Raw genomic sequence first — 19131 nt, 5'->3', positions numbered from 1 at the left:
CGAAGATGTGAGAATATAAGGGTACGAGGGTTTAAAGGATAAGCTGAGTAAGACTGAACAAAAAACTCCCTTCGAGTATTACTATAAATCCTGGCTTACTGGTGGAGAAAAGGAAAAACTTAACTACATATCAATAGATGAATATTTTCGACGTTAAAAATCTATGTTTGGGCAATAATTGCAATAATAGCTGAATTTTTAGTTGTAGGTTCCTGTAGAATATCTGGAAGTTTCTCACACAGATAAACACATTTTAATTCCATTCAGAAAAACATATTTAAGTGAAAAATCTTTAAAACATTAGTGCTATTAATGAGCAAATTATATTCGTTTTATGTTAGTTAAAATTACAATTTTTTTTTTTAATTTTCTGTACATGAAGTACCTATAACATATTGATCTACTTTAAATATTATTTTAAGATACCTTTTTCTAAGGTTGGAATGGAGTTTTTTGTATAAAAAAAAACCTTATATTTTTAAGGATTCTATGAGCTGACAAGGTTTGAAAACCACTGATCTACGTCATCCGTCATCGAAAAAAATTTTCATTATATATGTGTAAGATACAACAAAATATGATAGCTGTTTTAAAAAAAATAATTGGCGACCTCAAAATTAGAATTCTAAATTTGGTGATTTGCCCTAAATTCATCTCTTCTCACAGGTTCCAGATTTTTCTATCGTGCATAACGTTTTTCCGCGTCTGCGAAGGTGAGCATGTTGAAAACTTGCAATTCTAATAGAAGTCTTTTTCCTGCTCCTCTCTTGTGTTGCCAAAGGTCCTGTACAATGCTTTTCTTTGCATATTTTTTTCAGCACACGCGTATCGTATCGCCATCATTTACGGTTTTTCAGCGCACTGATCAATTTGCACAGGATAAAAGTGGGTGTTGCCATTCTAAATTTCGAAATTTTTTGACTCCAACTGTAGCTGTGAGACCGTAACGATTTCAATGTAACCGTTAGTAACCGTTATCGTGTCATACTGTTACGTGTTACCGTGTCATACCGATTTCACTTCAACCGTAATCGTGTTACTGTTTTAAACTGTAACCGTTACAGTGTCATACTGTTTCCCACTGTAACCGTTACCGTCTCATACTGTTTTAAACCACTGTAACCGTTACCGTGTCATACTGTTTTAAATGTTTCGCCATGCGGGCGAAAAGACTTAGCGGGTGCAAAACAAGACATTTGTCTATTTTGCCTGTCAGTCTGAAACTCTCGAGCGTACCTTCAAATAAGAATACTCGAAATTTCATTTCGATTGGTTGAGCGGGTAGGCCGCTAGGGGTTCATATAGCTGCAGACTAACTGGCGAGAGCTTTTCTTATGATAGACAGACTGTACAGCTTGCAACAACGACTTCACTTGTGCATCCAAGTATGCATGTTAGATATCGCTGGGTTCTTGTTAACTGCCAAATTCTCCCACCCAACCGCATGGATTCCGAGGAGGAACACTCTATTCCACCCCTCTTCGTCTACTCGCTCTAAGTAGGCGAAGTTGCAAGGGGCTAGGGGTTTGGTTTATTTCATTATGGCAAAGCACTCGGTGTGCCTTCCTGGAGGACTTTCTAAAAAGAAAACTGCCTTGCATACACGTTACACATGCGGTAAACCACAAAAATGCAGGCAACCCCGGTCGCCGGGATTTAAACCCGGCTTTAAACCCGGCTCAAACTAACAGTGTTCTTTTATGTACCCCCTACATATTTAAAAAAGCTTATCAATGTGCTATTTTGGGCGATTTAAAAAAATGCTCTAAACTTTTCAGTGAATGAAAAAAAAGCTAAAATTGTTTTTTGCGAGCTTTAACTTCCGAAAAGCTTTTATAGATTTGTTAAAGTTAATGTTTTTAAATATTTCAATTTCAGTGGAAAAGGTTGCAAAATCATTAAGTGGTACTTGGCTAATGACACAAGTTTCTCTCGCAAGAACCAACTGAAAAATACACAATGCCAAAAACGACTTTACTTATCAAATATAAATATACTATGCCAAATATAAGTTAGGGAATGATTCTTGGAAGATTAACAGATTGAAAATGTTAGTTTACCGTGGAAACGGTAAACTAATATTTTCAAAGCAAGCCACATTTTAGCTTCGTCCTCTTTTATATTCATACATATAGGTACACTGCGCCGAAAAAAATGGAACAGCTCTGTATCTCCTGTTCTGCTGGGCCGATTGACGAAATTCAACTTTCGTTTTTCATGTCTCGAAAGCGCAACTTAGGATATGTATTAGATATATATATATATAGCATTGATCCACTATAGATAATTTGACACAAAATCGGAATTTTTTCTGAAGTAACATACGGAAGTTTTTCCATATTTCGATTCTACGACTCAAATTATGCCAAACTGCCAAGTTTTGTAAAAATCGCACGAGTAGTTTTTAAAAAATTAGCTATCAAAATTTTAGCTCCTCCATGTTAATTGAATTTGGTATACATTTATTAATCTCTCTCTTTTTTTTTTTTTTATTAAACTTATTTGATTCTTCTTTTCCCATTTCGAAATTTAGGTTAATTCCAAGCCTATATTTTATGATTTATTTTTTAAATTTGTATTTTTAAATAATTTTTATAAATTTTTTGAAAGAAATTTTGAATTATAACCTATAAAATGTTTACCATTATCCTAAAATTGATGTAGTATTTTTAAGCATATCTGCACAAAATTAGAGTTCTATTTTGTTCAAACTTTCCTAAGATATAGAATTTACATATTGGCGTGTTTTGAAATTTCGCATATTTTTTATAAGCGATAATAACGGCAAATGTTGTTTACGCACTCTGTTAAAATTATTCCAAAGTACGAACGATGACCCTTTTTCTGCTAATGTACAATGAAAAAGGAAAGGAAAATATGTTGCTATAAATTAAGATGTTCACCAAGTGAATCATTCTTGGCGCAAACTGAAAAAAAAAAATTCGCCAAGGTAAATAAAAAATTTTTTACATTAATTTCTCATCAAAAATTACAAAATTTAATATCTAGGCATAATTTGAGTCATAGAATCGAAATATGGAAAAAACTGCATGTCATTTCAGAAAAAGTCCTATTTTGTGTCAAAATACCTATGTTAGAGCAATGCTATGTACGAATCTAATATATATGGTAAGTCGTGTTTTCGAGACATGGAGAACGCAAGTTAAATTTCGACAATCGGTCCAGTAGAACGGGATATATAGAACTGTGTCATTTTATTTTATGCAAGGTGTACCTATATGTAGGAATGTAAAATAAAATATGAGGCTAAAAGCAATGTGCATTGAAAATGTTAAAGTTTATTGTGGAAATGGACTTTTAAGAATCAGTTGATATCTTTTCTTTGACACTAATCGGTCCAGTAGAGCGAGAGATATAAAACTGTGCCTCCCCCATATTCCTCATAAGAGATAGACTAACCCAGTGGGCGAAGCGTGCGTCACCCGCGTGTCCGCAAGAAAGAGTAGGGACGATCTGGCTTACCCCTGAAATTTTAAAGTTCCTCAAAATGTCATGAATAAGTGTTATTTTCTTGATTTTAATTAGAAAATGACTCTCTCATTTTGTACCTTGATTCCTTGTCTTCCAATATACATCCAAACCAAAAACAGATACACTAAAAGCTAGGAGAAATTTTCATGTGTAATGAATATAGAAGGCAGCCTTCTATACGGAATTTTCCGGCCGTAACGCTGAGAAGGTTAACATTACAAGATGATTATTTATTTTAGTAGTTTATAAAATTCGGAGCATAAACTTTTCTGAAATGAGGAAAAAAAAGATAAACTCTGGAAGCACTCAGATTTGATTTTATGTTACGCCCTAAGGAGTGTTTTTTTTTTTTTTTCCCTCCACCGTTTTGTGTGTTACTTTTATTTATTAAATATCATGTTCTTCGCAAGTAAACCACATAAAATTTAATTCAAGAGCAATATCTCAAAATATTTGAAAATGGCATATCTTTAGAATTTCTGCGCTGGAGATAAAAATGTTATTTTCTGTATAGGGTTGCCATTGCTCTGTTTGAACTAGTTGAATTTGTTAATCAAAACTTCGTTAAAGTTAGAAAATATGAAATGGATTAAAACAAATTCGAAATTTGGCAACAGTTTGCAAAGTGAAACGGGCATTTATAGTGAAAGCAAAATGCCGTTTCGAAACTAATAGTTTTTCTGAGCTGCTGCTTCTTTGGACTAATAAAATAAATTCACAATAAATAAGAAAACTTATGCAGAACCAGAAATAAATTTAAAAAAAATAATCACTAGCACAATTAATTATTACAGTTAAATGCAATTTTTAACATTAGAATAAATGAATAAAAATTATTAAAGTGTTAAGAGTGTTTATCACTTGATGTATTATGAAGTGTTATTGAAATAAAACTTTGTAGAATATTATGCAATAATATTCCCCTATAATTTTAAAAAAGCAGTACAATTAAGAATTTTAAACAAAAACTTTCAAAATCCACTTTTGGAATTTTAGTATATTTTACTTATTTACATCAATAAAAAGCGTAAACATTGTAAGAGAAAATAGTTTGCTTGAATTTTTTTATTAGTTCAGATTTAAAATATTAATTTTTTTAAAAGAAGTAGATACAAATTTCCTTACAGCAAAGGAAAAGCTAAAAAAATATCCAGACCTGAAAACATGCAACAGCTTTATAATTATTTAGAACATTAATTGTGCTTGATAAATATGCTAAATTTTTTAAAATCAATCTCGGTTTCAAAAATTAAAATGTCTAAAAATTCTAATTTGTGAAATGAAGCGCTATCACCAGCTTTTTCTTGAAAATTTTACGCGCTGCAATATTCAGCTATTGTTAAGTTTCTGCAAATCGTCCCTACTCCTCCGGATATGGTCAAGGAGACAGCCGAAAATGCGCCAAGGCTAGGGAGAAAACTCATCTGTGTTGGTCTATTTTTTATAAGGTCCATGTGCCCCCCCCCCATTTTTGTGCAAGGTGTAGATGTACTTAAAAATGTAAAACGAAAAGGCATGGGTGACCCTAGGACCGCAGCCCGGAGAGCTCCTCGTCGGAATCCATCCGGAGGGGGGGGACTTAACAGTTAACAAGAACCCGATGGTATCCAATATCCGAGCCTGGATGCACAAGTGAAAACCATTGTTTCGACCTGTAAAATCTATCTATCATAAGAAAAGCTCTCGCCAATTAGTCTGCAGCTGTCGGTTGCCGTAAAAACGAGCCTTGCCCCATTTTCCGTAGGGGTGTCTTGAAGATTTGGTTTTCAGTTTGCCATTTTGGCGCATTTCAAGATAAATTACCAACCTTTGGTTCGCCCCTATTTGGCTATAGCCCTGTTGCTATAGCTTGTTAAGAACAAAAACGTTTCCGCAACAAAAGTGACTCCATCCCAACGTAGAGGGGAACAGCTGCGCATGCGCGAAATATCTATTGCCAAAGCTCGAAACTGGCAGCGTAATGGCAGACCGCACATTGAGTTGAACAGTGTTAAGCGAATTTTGCTTACTGCGCATGCTTGATGGTGTACCTTTGGCGCGGGGAGAAATATTGGCGACTAAGCAACCCTACGTTAAGCTTATTCGTGATCTCCATCGCTGTCGAGTGTGTTCGAGTGATGTTTAAAACTGCAATGTTGTGGAACTTTGCTTATTAGTTATTTTAACGTCCATGCCGATTGCACTTGCTTATTTTTCATTTTAATTTGTCAATAACAGTGCATTTAATATTTGTTAACTTATGTTCGTAATAATTCGTTATTTAAATGTAATTTGTTTACATGTTACAATTTAGTAATTGTAAACTGGAGTATCTCGCTTAGTTTGTTAGCGTATATTCGCGCTTTTATTTTCTCATTTCAAAGAATTTAATAACTAGCATTAAAGAATTGTAAAATTTCTTCAGTGTTATTTGCAAGCACTTGTTATATTCCTCAGTGTTTCTTTATGTATGTACGAATGGAACGTATGATAAATCCTGAATTGTTTTTATTGCTTAAAAGTATAATGAATAAATTTTCAACTAATATATCCTAAATTTCAGTCTTTTTCTGAACGAAAATTTGTACAGTTCCAAAGAAATGTGCAGAATTTCATAAGTATTATATTTCACATTTTGAATGTAAACACTGCTTCAAATTACTTCGCAATAATTTCAGCTTTCTAGTTGTTTGAGCAGTATAGCGAACAACAGTATTTTAACAGAGTAATTAATTTACATTTACATTATACTCTACGAAGATTTAAACGCCAGATTTGTTTACAATTACATGGCGATACATCTACCATATACCGTATTTATCTTCTTTTCAAATCGCGCCAACATAGTAATTACGCCAAATTGTTTTCTGGGCATGCGCAGTATGCGACATTCGTTTAACACTGTTCAACTCAATGTGCGGTCTGCCATTACGCAAACCGGCATCGATGTTCGAAGGTCACGTTTATCAAAAGTTCATGAACGAATATCGTCTTAAATTTCTTTAAAGGAAAAGATATTTTTTTTTTCCCAAAGTAAATTAATTAATGGATTAGGTATTTTGAGTTAAAAAAAGTACGAAAATCAAAATTTAAATTGTCGCGAAAAGTCAAAGAAGAAACATTTTGTCAAAGAACGTTTCTTCTTAACACGTGTTCCTCAATTTCCTATACAGATCGCGTAAGGGGAAAATGTTCGCCCGCCAGGGGCCCGTCGCCAAATCCCTAGGCGAATTTTCCTTCCGCTTTCTAGTGGTGAAGTGGTTTACATTATGTCTATGAAATTCTCCTTCTTTACACAGACGTTCTTTCGCTGTTCTCGTAGACAGACAGTACCCGTTTACATAGTGTTAAGATGAAATACAAACATTAAAACACTATGACAGAAAGTTAAAATGAGAAATTATACTTACGTAGCGGTGGCACAGCGCAGATCTTCTTTCAGGGAAGCCATGAGCTGGGAGCATTTAGGGCTGTCTGGATCAGTCGCCCTGGATCCAACTTCGTATTCTTTCCAGTTGCATCGTCGTAGATGTTGTACGTAATCTTTGGCCAACAGGATCATCTGCGCACGTTAAAATTTCTGTTAGATCCATGATTTCAAATTTCATATAAAAGATTAAACTGCAGTACAACTCCAATTATCCGAGCTCCGACTATCCGGATCACTTTCAGAATTTAACAAAACAAATTAAGACGGAAACGTAGTGTTGGACAGTCAACGATTTCAGACATTAAAAAGAGCAAACCTACACTTTAAACTTCGTGTCAACTGCTTCAAATCGAAGATGGAAGTTCTTCATGAAAAATCAACGAAGGCAGCAACAAACAAAAATTCAGAAGATGTCGTTTTCAAGCTGTTTTTGAACCAACGTCCTGTAGGAAAACCAATCTCGAGTCCGATTCCTTATGAAAAAGCTTAGCTCAGAAGTGTTGTAAAATAATTTTATAGCCTCAAAATTTCATTACAAATTAATAGATGTAGAGAATAAATTGACTCCTCACGGTAAAAAAAAAAAAAAAAAAAAAAAAAAAAAAGTTTGTTCTTTACAGGCAAAAGTTTTTAAAGTTACAGAAATCAAAAAGTTACACAAGAATTTCCTGTAATGGTAACAGGTTGAAAGCAAACTGTGGCGAGTACAGCTGATTTGCCTGTAGCATTACAGATAATGTTTCAGAAGCCGCGCGGAAGAATCACGTGACTGACTGGAAATTAGCCACTCAAAGAAAAGTGTTTGGAAGCTAGTTGCAGAAAAAAACATGGCTGAATGCATGTTGGTTGTATAGCGCAGGTAAGTAAGAAAATGTTTACAATTACTGTTTGAAATATTTTTTGTTCATTTTATGCAGATTATTCTCATGCACTTTCCACTGTTATATGTAGTGAGTAATTATTTAAACCTTTAGGCTTTGCGATTAATTAATATCAGTGTCTAATGAGTTGAAAGAGTGCAAAATATTTATTCCAAATGCAGATCTAATAGTAGTATTTTGTCATTGTGCATCCTATAAATTACGCCTTAAATTGCCCGCATTATTTTTTTTTAACTAATTATTCCAAAATTTAATCACTGTTGTAGTATTTAATTGAAACGGTAATGTGGTTGTTGAAAACAAAATTAATCATGTTGGCGTTCGTTTGCAATCGTCTGACCAAAGAACGTTTGACATTTTTTTCCCGGCAGGCCTTGCGAGAAAAGTTTATGTAAACATTTAGAATTCTGAGTGTAATGTATATATTTTTTGCTTACTAGGTTTAGTTTATTCTTTTTCTAGGATTACCTAATTAATTATACTTGGTTTATAATTCAGTCTAATATGCTTATGTACGAGTGTGTTATGAAGTAAAATTACAAAAACTTAAACAACGCGGTCGAGAATCTCGTTTATTCTTTGGTGTAATAATATTATTTTTTTCAATGGTATTAATTTCTTACGAAAATGTTATAATTCCAAAATCAAGTAATTATATTAATTAAAAATATGTCACATCATACTTTTCGTAAAATTTTGTTTTACTAACTACAGTGTCTCAAAAAAGTGATGGGACACTTGTGCTTTACAAAAGGAAACTGCAATAAAATTAATTTAAAAAACATGTAAAATTTTTTGTGGGTGTGTTTCATACTTAAATTTAGTAACAATTATTACATAACATACATTTTGTCAAAATATTAAAATATTAATTTAATAAAAGTACAATTGACGTAATAAAAGTACAACGAAGCAGAAAATGGCTCACTTAAGTGATGGGACACTTACTTTTCCAGCAAATATTTATCCAAAAATTTTACTTTTTAAAAGGTTTTAATATTTTGTTGGATTTCCTTTTACTTTTAAAACATGATTTAATCTTCTTGGGATGGATTCGACTAATTTTTTTGTGATTTCTGGAGTGATTTTACCCCATTCTTCTTGAAGCACCGATTTTAATTGTTGTTTTGAAGAAATGGTGTGTTTGCGAATTCTTGATTCCAATTCTTGCCAAATATTCTCTATGGGATTTAATTGTGGAGATTGTGGGGGTGTTTTTATTATTTCAGGACAGTTATACAGCAGCCAGAGTCTAACGTTCAAAGCACTGTGCTTGGGGTCATTGTCCTGGTAGAATTTAAAATCGTTATGAAGGTTCAATTTTCGTGCTGAAGATTTCAAATTTTGATTTAAAATGTCAATATACTTGTACTGATCCATTATACTGTCAATAAAAACAAGATTACCAACTCCAGCGGACGACATACACCCCCATACCATAACTCCTCCTCCACCATGTTTTACTGTTGGCACCAAGTTCTGTTTGCGAAATTCTTCCCTGGGTTTTTCTCCACACCAAGATTCTACCGTCAGAACCAAATATATCAAATTTACTCTCATCAGCAAATATAACTTCATTCCAGTAATCAGAATTCTTATTTATGTTGGATTTTGCGAAAGCCAGTCTGAGTTTTCTATTCTTTTCACTTACGAAGAATTTTTTCCCGGCTGCTCTACCGTAATATCCAGCAGATCGAATTACTCTTCTAATAGTCTCAGAATTAACAATTACTCCCTATAATGCTTGTAAATCAGCAGCAACTTTAGAAACACTCAATCTTGGATTTTTTTTAAATATTTCGAACTATAATTCGCTTTATTCGATTGGATAGCTTTCATGGTCGGCCATGTCTTCTTTTATCCTGAATCATATGATTCTTTTTATATCGTTTAATGATATTGAAAACTGTTGAATGACTGAAGTTAACTGTTTCAGTAGTTTCGCTAGTAGATTTTCCACGTTCAATATGCAAATTAATAACTAATTTTCGAATTTCAGGCAAAGTTTCTTTTCGTTTAGCATTCATGGCTGCACAGAGCTAAGAAACACAAAAATTCCAAAACAAACTGGAGAGAAATACTGCAGACGATTTTATAAATTATTGGCAATTGCTTTTGAGTAAAAATAAATACCCCAAAAGATATTTTTATTGCTTACTTCAGACGATTTTTGTTGCATAGTACGTAGTGTCCCATCACTTAAGTGAGCCATTTTCTGCTCCGTTCTAAACAACTGTATTTTTATTAAATTAATATTTTAATATTTTGAGAAAATGTATGTTATGTAATAATTGTTACTAAATTTAAGTATGAAACACACCCACAAAAAATTTTACATGTTTTTTAAATTTATTTTATTGCAGTTTCCTTTTGTAAAGCACAAGTGTCCCATCACTTTTTTTGAGACACTGTAGAAGCAACTTAATTATTCCATATATTTTAATAAACCATTATCAACAGGGGAAAGATGGAAATGACCTAACCTATTTTTCTAAAAATTCGTTAAACTAGTTATAAAAGAAAACTAAAATTGTGTATATTATTTCCAAAAATATCATTTCATTAATATTTTATAAATTACAAAATTTATTATATTGTATATATAACTACCAATGCATACTTATAAGTTTTTAAACATTTAATATAGAATTAATGTTGATTTTATTTTGCCCAATTTTAATACAGTTTTGAAGTATGATAGTCTTGTTGCTAGGATAGCATGAATCTGCTAATACAAGTTCAATACATTTCTTGACAAATGTTTCTCTTATTCATGTAATATAATATATAAATCATAAAATAAATTTCTTAAAAATAAATTATGATTGTTTATTGGAATTTAAAACAATTCTGTATCTGTATGTTAGTATTAAAAATAAAATAATAATAAATTTTTAATGAAGCATTGATTTTAGCATTAACAATTGTAAATATATATATATAGACACAAACATGAATAAATGGAAATGCAAACTACTTTTCCTTACAAAGCTGTCCATGAATATATACTTCCCTTTAGGCTAGCCTTTGCATGCTTTGCCATATTCTATCAATCCAAATGATGCAAATATGCAGAAAATTTTACTTTCTTTGAAAGTTAATGCAGGAAATAAAATTCAGTGCATTTGTAAACTACATTAGTTCTCTTATAGCTTGGCATTTAATTGTCCAATGATTTACTAGTCCAAACTAATGCAGAATTCAGATATCGTTCAAATAAAAGAAAATTAATAAGGTCTGATTTTTAGACGTATATATGAAGATTTATTTTTTTTAATATTATTTTAAGTCAACTAAATTAATTTCAAATTTAAGTAAGTATTCATGCCTTTCAGTGGCATTATTTTTGGAAATCTTAAATTAAATAACTGAATGCAATATTTCTTGTTAATAAAAGAAAAGCAATGTTATGAAAGACTAGCGAAGTGGAATTGCAAGTTCTAATTACGAAAGGTCCCATGCTCTAAGGCAGGGATGTCAAACTCATAGGTACACTTGTACCAAACAAACAAGGTTTAACTTTAGGCGGGCCGAAAAAAAAAAAAAAAAAAAAAAAAAAAAAATCAATATTCATAGAATAATACAATAATAAACATATATATATATATATATATAGAAATAAACAAAAAAATTTAATGTTTACGTCCTGATACTTGACATCTCTTCTCTGCTATTATCTTTCCTACTTCGGGAGAAATTTTGTTAGCAGTGATAACTTTCAACGCTGACCCAAGGTGAGCATCATTAATACGGTTTCTAATAGGAGACTTATTACCTTTCATGACTGAAAATAACTGCTTGCACCGATAAGTGCTACCAAACATGGAAATAATTTCATATGCGAATTTTCGAGTATTTTCAAACCTGGCTGGTAAATATTTGTAAAATTCAGGCACGCCCACTTCAATGAATTTTGCTTTCAAATTTGAGTTGCATTGAATCTCGATCACGTCCATTTGCATATGGCTGGGTACTGAGTCAATACTTATTGAGAAAATCGAAGAAAACAAAAAAAAAAAAAAAAAATTGTCTTCGAGGGAACTAAAATCATTAAACCTCGTTCCAAATTCAGTTGTTAAATTTTCAATTTTTTCTGCGTATTTTTGATATGAACAAGTATCATCTAAACTTGATTTGTTCATGCTGCACGTCGGGAAGTGCGTCAAATCTTCATTTTTAAGTTGTTTTTCCCAAAGAACTAGTTGACATTTGAATGCTTTAATTATGTCAAACATGTTCGTAATGATATGATCTTTTCCTTGTAACGATAAATTTAAATCGGTCAAGTGTTTGGTTATATCAACCAAGAAAGATAAATCTTGTATCCATATTGGATCGTAAAACAAACTTACGTCTTGATTTTTCGTTTTTAAAAACTGACATATTTCTTCTTTCAAATCCCAGAACTGTTTGAGAATCTTGGAGCAAGATAACCAACGTACCTCGGTATAGTAGGACAAACCCGAATATTCACTCACTAAGAATAATCTAACTCACTTAAGAAAGCAGTGAATTGACGCTGATTTAAACCTCGAGATCTTATAAAATTTATAACTTTTTTTATATATGACAAAATATTCTCCATATTTATTACTTTCGTGCATAGAACTTCTTGATGTATAATACAATGCATATGATGAATGTTTGAACCGTGAATTTCACTAAGTTTTTTTCTTAGTAATGCTACGAAGCCCTTGTTTTTCCCGGTAATTGATGGAGCGCCATCTGTAGCTACAGAATTTAATTTTGCCAAAGGTAGATTGTATTTCTGCAGAAGTCCAAAAACATAAGTAAATATATCTTCTCCTGTGGTAGTACCAGGCATCGGTATTAGTTCCAGTAATTCCTCAAAAATGTTAAAATTCTTGTCACAAGAACGAAGAAACACTGCTAATTGAGCTTTGCCACTAATGTCCGTGCTCTCGTCACAGGCAATGGAGAAACTTTCGAAACTAGATGATTTTGCTTTGATCTGATCACTTAAATTCGCGGCTAAATCAGTAACTCTTTCCGCAAATGTATTTCGAGACAATGAAATTGATTGAAAAGCCTTCACATTTCCAGGACAAACAATTTCTCCAGCTTTCATTAGGCATTCCTTGATGAAATCACCATCAGTAAAAGGCTTCGAATGTTTAGCTATCAACTCGGACAAGATGTAGCTTGCATGTACCGCCGCTTCACTTTCTTGCAATACTTTACTAAACATGGACTGTTGTTTTTCACTCCTAACTTGAGCTCTTTCAACTTTTCTTCTCTCATTAATCCTTCGTAATTGTTATATTTCGATTTGTGTTGTTCGTAATGACGTTTAATATTATATAACTTTGGTACACTGCTCAAAAAAAAAAAAAAAAAAAAAAGGGGGACAGTGCTATATCTCCCGTTCTACTGGGCCGATTGACAAAATTCAAATTGCGTTTTTCATGTCTCGAAAGCGCGACTTAGGATATATATTAGATTTATATATAGCACTATTCTAACATAGGTATTTTGACAGAAAATCGGACTTTTTCTGAAATAACATACCAATTTTTTTACATATTTCGATTCTACGTCTCAAATTATGCCAGAATACCAAGTTTTGTAAAAATCATACGAGTAGTTTTTAAAATATTAGCTCTCAAAATTTTAGCTCCTCAATGTTAATTGAATTTGGCAAATATTTATTAATATCTCTTTTTTTATTAAACTTTTTTGATTTTTTCTCTCACATTTCGAAATTTAGGTTCATTCTAAATAAAATTTATCCATTTTTTGTGCTTTATTTTTTAAATTTCTATTTTTAAATATTTTTTATAAATTTTTCGAAAAAAATTTTGAATTATAACCTATAAAATTTTTACCATCATCTTAAAGTAGGTGTATTTTTAAGCATATCTGCAAAAAATTAGACTTTTTTATTCAAAATTTTCTAAGATATACACGAATTTACATATTTTCAAGTTTTGAAATTTGGCATCTTTATTTTGAGCGATAATAACGCCAAATGTGGTCTATGGATTTTTGTTACAGTGAATTGCCACAGCTATTTTTAACCTTAAATTTCAAGTAAGATTTTACGGAGAATTAATTATATACATTTTTTCCCTCAATGAAGCGTAATAAATATTTATTAATACTATATGAAAAGCTATTTTTTTTTAAATTATAGATGATATTATTCAAATTTTTAACTATTTATTTTTAAATTTCTCTCTATCTTCCTTTTTTTAAAAAAAAATAAGAGTAAATTTTTACCTTCGGCGTTTTATCGTCTGCTACTTTACTTCGTTTTAATCGAATTGTCTAAAACTGAGAATTTTCGTTTGATATTTATTTGAATTTTATGACATTAACTGCATAATTTATTTCTAAACAAACTGTTGCTTTTGAAGTGGCTGAAAGAGCGGCTGGTACTATCATCCATATTTTTAAAGCACAGTATATTTTTATAGAAACATAAGATTTAGAATAATCATTTTTATAAAATTCAAATTATGATATAAATATACATCCCTCTAGAGACTGAATTAATGGAAGTTCAATGGTTATGTAGAAATGATCTGCAGCTACTTAATCGCTGGATAAAGTCAGCAGATTTCGTGGACAAGTAAGAATAATTATATAAACGACACCCAACATTCTGAATTCAATTAACAACGAGGATACGATGTTTATTAAATGACTTCAAGAAGTTTTAAAACATAAAAAATCAACTCATTTTTTATCCTAAAATGTATTTTTGTGCGTAGCGTATTATCATTATTCTAATTTAAAATTCTAATTTAGAATATAATTGTCAAGAACTGATTCCTAATCATCAGTAATATAATAAGTAATTATTACGGTTATTAATAAATCCTTCTTATAAAGTAATTGCAAATATTTCAAAAAACTTTCTGTCTGAATGCAAATATTTTTAACTTTATATTAATCAAGATAGCACACGATATTATTTATTTGCACTTCAATTCTTAACGTCAGTTCTAGTAGAAGTTACAAATCAATTATGTTTAATTAAGGATTGGATTGGATTATTTAATTATGGCAAAGCACACGAGGGCTATCTGCCTAAAGGGAGGGATGCCTTCGTGGAGGACTTTCTAAGGGAAACTGGCTCGTATACACGTTACACATCGGAAAAACCACGAAAACACCCATGCAACCAGCCCGTTCACCGGGACTCGAACCTCGGACCGAACTACCAGTGACCAGCGTCTTTACCGCTCGGCCGTTTGTGGGCCTTTATGAAATGGAAGGCGATAACTTTATTTAAAATGATTGTCAGAAATACCAAAATGTTTCAAAAAGTTGGATACTTTTCAATATACTTTCAGAATGCTTAAAGAAAAAGAGAAGAAAAATAATTTTTTTTCGTAAAATTTAGAATTCGTATTTTTTTAAATTTAAAACTTTTCAATCTTATGATATTTGATTTTTGCGATTTCAAAAATAAAATATTTGACTAAAATATGAATAACATTTTAAGAAACCAAATGTAGAATAAAATTGTGTAAAGCAATGGGCAGAATGATAAAACTGTTTAAAGCAGTGTATGCAAGTCATCCTAAGTTAAAATGTTGGTTATACATCTCTCTTATTTATATATATCTTTTCTGAACGGAATATTGAAAGGCGTGTAAAACTGTGCTTTACTGTATTTTCTCTTTTAATATAGTATGCAGTTTTCAAACTCATCGTAGTCTGGGTTACAAAGTATTCTTCCGAAAGAAACGCAGTTCAAATAAATAAAATCAAATTCTGGAAAATTTATATTAATAAATATATTTAAATTGCTCAGTTCGAAGTAATAAATAGAAAATTTTAAAAAATTATCTGAAGAGACAATGCAACACAAACAATTAAAATAAAAGTATAAAAATTTCAAAATTACCTAAAATAATAACTATGACGAAAAATATATATGTAAGATAAAAATATATGAATCAGAATTATAATATAACTATAAACATTAATTCTTCCTCTCTATTCTTCTAAAATCGTAATAACTTCTCTGCATTGCGTCATTTCTAGATCATTCTATGGCCCGCGCAACTCCGATGACGTAATAATTAAGAACTGAAACTGTCCTTGTAAACCAAAACTTTTCTCTTCGCGTGCTTCCATCTTTCATAACTACGCACTTCAGCTTTTGGCCTCTACTGTGCTAAGATGTAATTTCGCTGGCTTGCTTTCTATCCCAACAATATCAAAAATGTAAATCTTCTGTGGAAAGGCACGACTAGAGTGCCAAGTGATTGTGGCCACAAATATCAATTGGAAATAAAAATGGAATTAAAACTGCTTCGACTGCCAAGTTCTTTAGATATTACCAAGTTAGCATTACTAGCATACTACGCAATCAAAATTCTTCTTCAATATGGGTCTAATCACGCATCTACAGTGTTCCGTCATTTCCTTTGTGCATTTATTATGACATATATAAAGAAAACTATTTGAAAAAAATTAAACGCTGCACCTTTATTTACGCCGTCGAATAGGTAAATAGAAATTTTTAAAACAGTTATTCGGAAAAAAAAAAAAAAAAAAGTGCAACTTAAACAATTAAAATGAAATTCGAAAAAGAAAAAATTACTTAAAATAATAAGTTATAATTAAAAATATAATATAAAGAATATTATTTGGAAAAAAGGAACGATGGTGACTTTTTTTCCTCTCACCGGAAAGGAAACTAGGAAAAAAAAAACTAAAACATATATTAAGAAGTTCGCCAAGTGAAGTATTCTTGGCGCAAACTGACAAAAAAGTGCCAACATAAATTTGTGAATTTCTCCGTAAATTTCGCTTCAAATTTTACAAAATTTCATATTTAGGCGTAATTTGAGTCGTAGAATCGAAATATGTAAAAAAATTGGTATGTTATTTCAGAAAAAGTCCGATTTTGTGTCAAAATACCTATATTAGAATAGTGCTATATATAAATCTAATATATATCCTAAGTCGCGCTTTCGAGACATGAAGAACGCAATTTGAATTTTGTCAATCGGCCTAGTAGATCGGGAGACATAGGACTGTCCTTTTTTTTTTTTTTTTTTTTAAAGCAGTGTACATTAATAGTATTATTACATATCAAGCAGATTATTTTATCTCTTATTTCACAGCAAAAATATTCTAATTCCCATTTTACTTGGAATATTCTATGTTCGTCAGCGATTTTTCGTTTAATTTTACTACCACTTGGTTTTGATATAGACATACTGAATACAAAGGACTGTAATAAACACGATTAACGTTAAAAAGTTAACAAAAATTTATTCTTTCCACAAGAGATAAATCAAAATGCTGAAATATTTCTTCAAAAATATTCTAACAATATCACAAAATGTCAAATGTTTAGCAAAAATCAATTCAAAACAGAGAAACTAATTCTATCTCACAGCGAAATCGCTACAAATCAATCACAGCATTAAGTAAACAAACAGTTCGCTAGAACTACAGCTACTACTGAGATGAATTGTTTGTTCTCGGCTTTTATAAGCTTTATAATTAATTTCTCGAATATACTGGAAACATCTATAAAGATCTGGATTTTTGTGGATGGCAACAGCAGTTACGAGATATTTATTTATTAGGTATTAAATGCACGCGCTGTTCTATTTTTAACCTTCCAACGCAGCTGTCTTTTCAAAAATCGTCTGCGTTGCTAAGGCAACATGAAGCAAATCTAATTACAATTCTAAATAAAAAAAAACTAAATAAATAAATAACTATGAAATCCGTAACAATATGAATTAAATAATAATTAATAATAAAGCAAAGTGCATGCACATACATGCACCAATATATCGTACAAAACTATGATTGGAAAAGTGAGACCAAGAGTTCGGCCACATTCGGCTATCGGGGGATGCGTACAAGTTCTGAGTGCACGTGTCCCGCAAAAGCCGAAGGTAGGTGAACGCAAGCTGCTCACACGCATTTGTAATTTAAGTAGTGTGTGTGTCAGCTCGCTGTGAGTAATCTAACAACACTGAATAAATTATCTTTAATTACTTAGCAGTAAACATTTCATTTTTTTCTTCGTCGATATGTTATTTTATTATTATATATTATTATTTGCCGATATATTGGCCGAGCCGCAAAAATATTTGTTGTGGGCCGCATGCGGCCCGCGGACCGCGAGTTTGACATCTTTGCTCTAAGGGGTCATTTTTAAAAATACTTAATTAAAAAAAAAAAGTATTTAACGTAAAATTTCCAACTTCACACGTGTGGAATATTAATTCTATATATTTTATCTCATTTTATTGATTAATTTCATAGCATTTCGTGTGACACTAGTAGAAATTATTTATTAAATTTTATGCAGTTTCTGATCTATGTTTTGATTTTGTTATTAATTACCTTAGGTTACATAAGATTTAAAATTATGTAAGATTCAAAAACCTTCTGCATTTATTAATATATGCTGAAGTGAATGAAATTATGCCAGTGAAATGTTTTAAAATCAAAAACGAATTTCTGTGGAAAATTAAAGTTATAAATGCAAACAAAGGAGTGAATTTGAAAGTTATCAAATAAGCCAGTGTTGGTAATTTTTGCAGTTTTGCAGAAGAAATTTTATACTGTGCAGAATGGGAATATGATGTTTGGTTTTGTTAGTATTAATTATTACAACTGAAGTATTGCAACTTAAACACGTAATTAATCTTAAAATTTATTTGAACTTAATTTTCTAATTTATTTTGATCATGTATATTTCATGTGTCATAAGTCTTTAAAATGAACTTAATTCTCATCCTATTTATTAACACAATTTTTTTAAAGAAGAAAAAGTCACATTTGTTTTGCTTAGTTGCACATAAAGATACATGCCTCTCTATATATAGAGAAAGAGGAGTTATGTTTACTTTGAAACTTTTTTCCGCCTTATCACTAATATTATAGTATGAAAATCAAGGGGAAAATTAAGCAATCAATTTAATTTTGAAGGATGTGATTACAGTAAGACCATAACCAATCAAAAATATTCATGAATGAACTACTGGTAACTATCATAGTATTATTATATAAAAGAAACCTACATTCCAATAAGAATGCTTAGTAACATTAACATTTCAGTATCTGATAATATTAATTTTCATTCCTACTTCCCTATACCTTTAACTTCATTCTTATTATTGCCCACTGCTATTCCCTAGACCTCAAAGCATTTAATGCATCTGGAACTGCAATTTGTGTCGTCTTCTACAGCATGCAAGTTATCACCACTCAATTTGTACTACCACGAGCAATGATCTTCAGAATTACCGTATTGCGTTGCATATTCCACCCCACCTAGCTTTAGAACCAGATTCTGAAAATAAAAAAAATATTTGCATAATTTTCCTCTTTTTAATGCAAACT

At 31.3% G+C, this 19131-nt stretch overlaps 1 protein-coding gene across 5 annotated transcripts in view; it reads right to left on the bottom strand.

Moving 5' to 3' along the window:
• LOC118203114 (uncharacterized) overlaps window positions 1-19131 on the bottom strand; it is a 306364-nt gene that overhangs the window by 150355 nt on the left and 136878 nt on the right. For all 5 annotated transcript variants that reach the window (XM_085811212.1, XM_085811213.1, XM_085811214.1 and 2 more), the window contains one exon: window positions 6882-7033. In XM_085811212.1, coding sequence (XP_085667338.1) covers window positions 6882-7033 — 152 coding nt within the window. The remainder of the gene's footprint in view (window positions 1-6881; window positions 7034-19131) is intronic.

The sequence above is a fragment of the Stegodyphus dumicola genome, chromosome 2, assembly GCF_044657685.1.
Source record: "Stegodyphus dumicola isolate Sdum_Otavi_A_Nest chromosome 2, ASM4465768v1".
NCBI classification, from domain to species: Eukaryota; Metazoa; Arthropoda; class Arachnida; order Araneae; family Eresidae; genus Stegodyphus; species Stegodyphus dumicola.
Note: the sequence above shows the minus strand (reverse complement) of the source record. Positions and strands in the feature narration are given on the sequence as shown.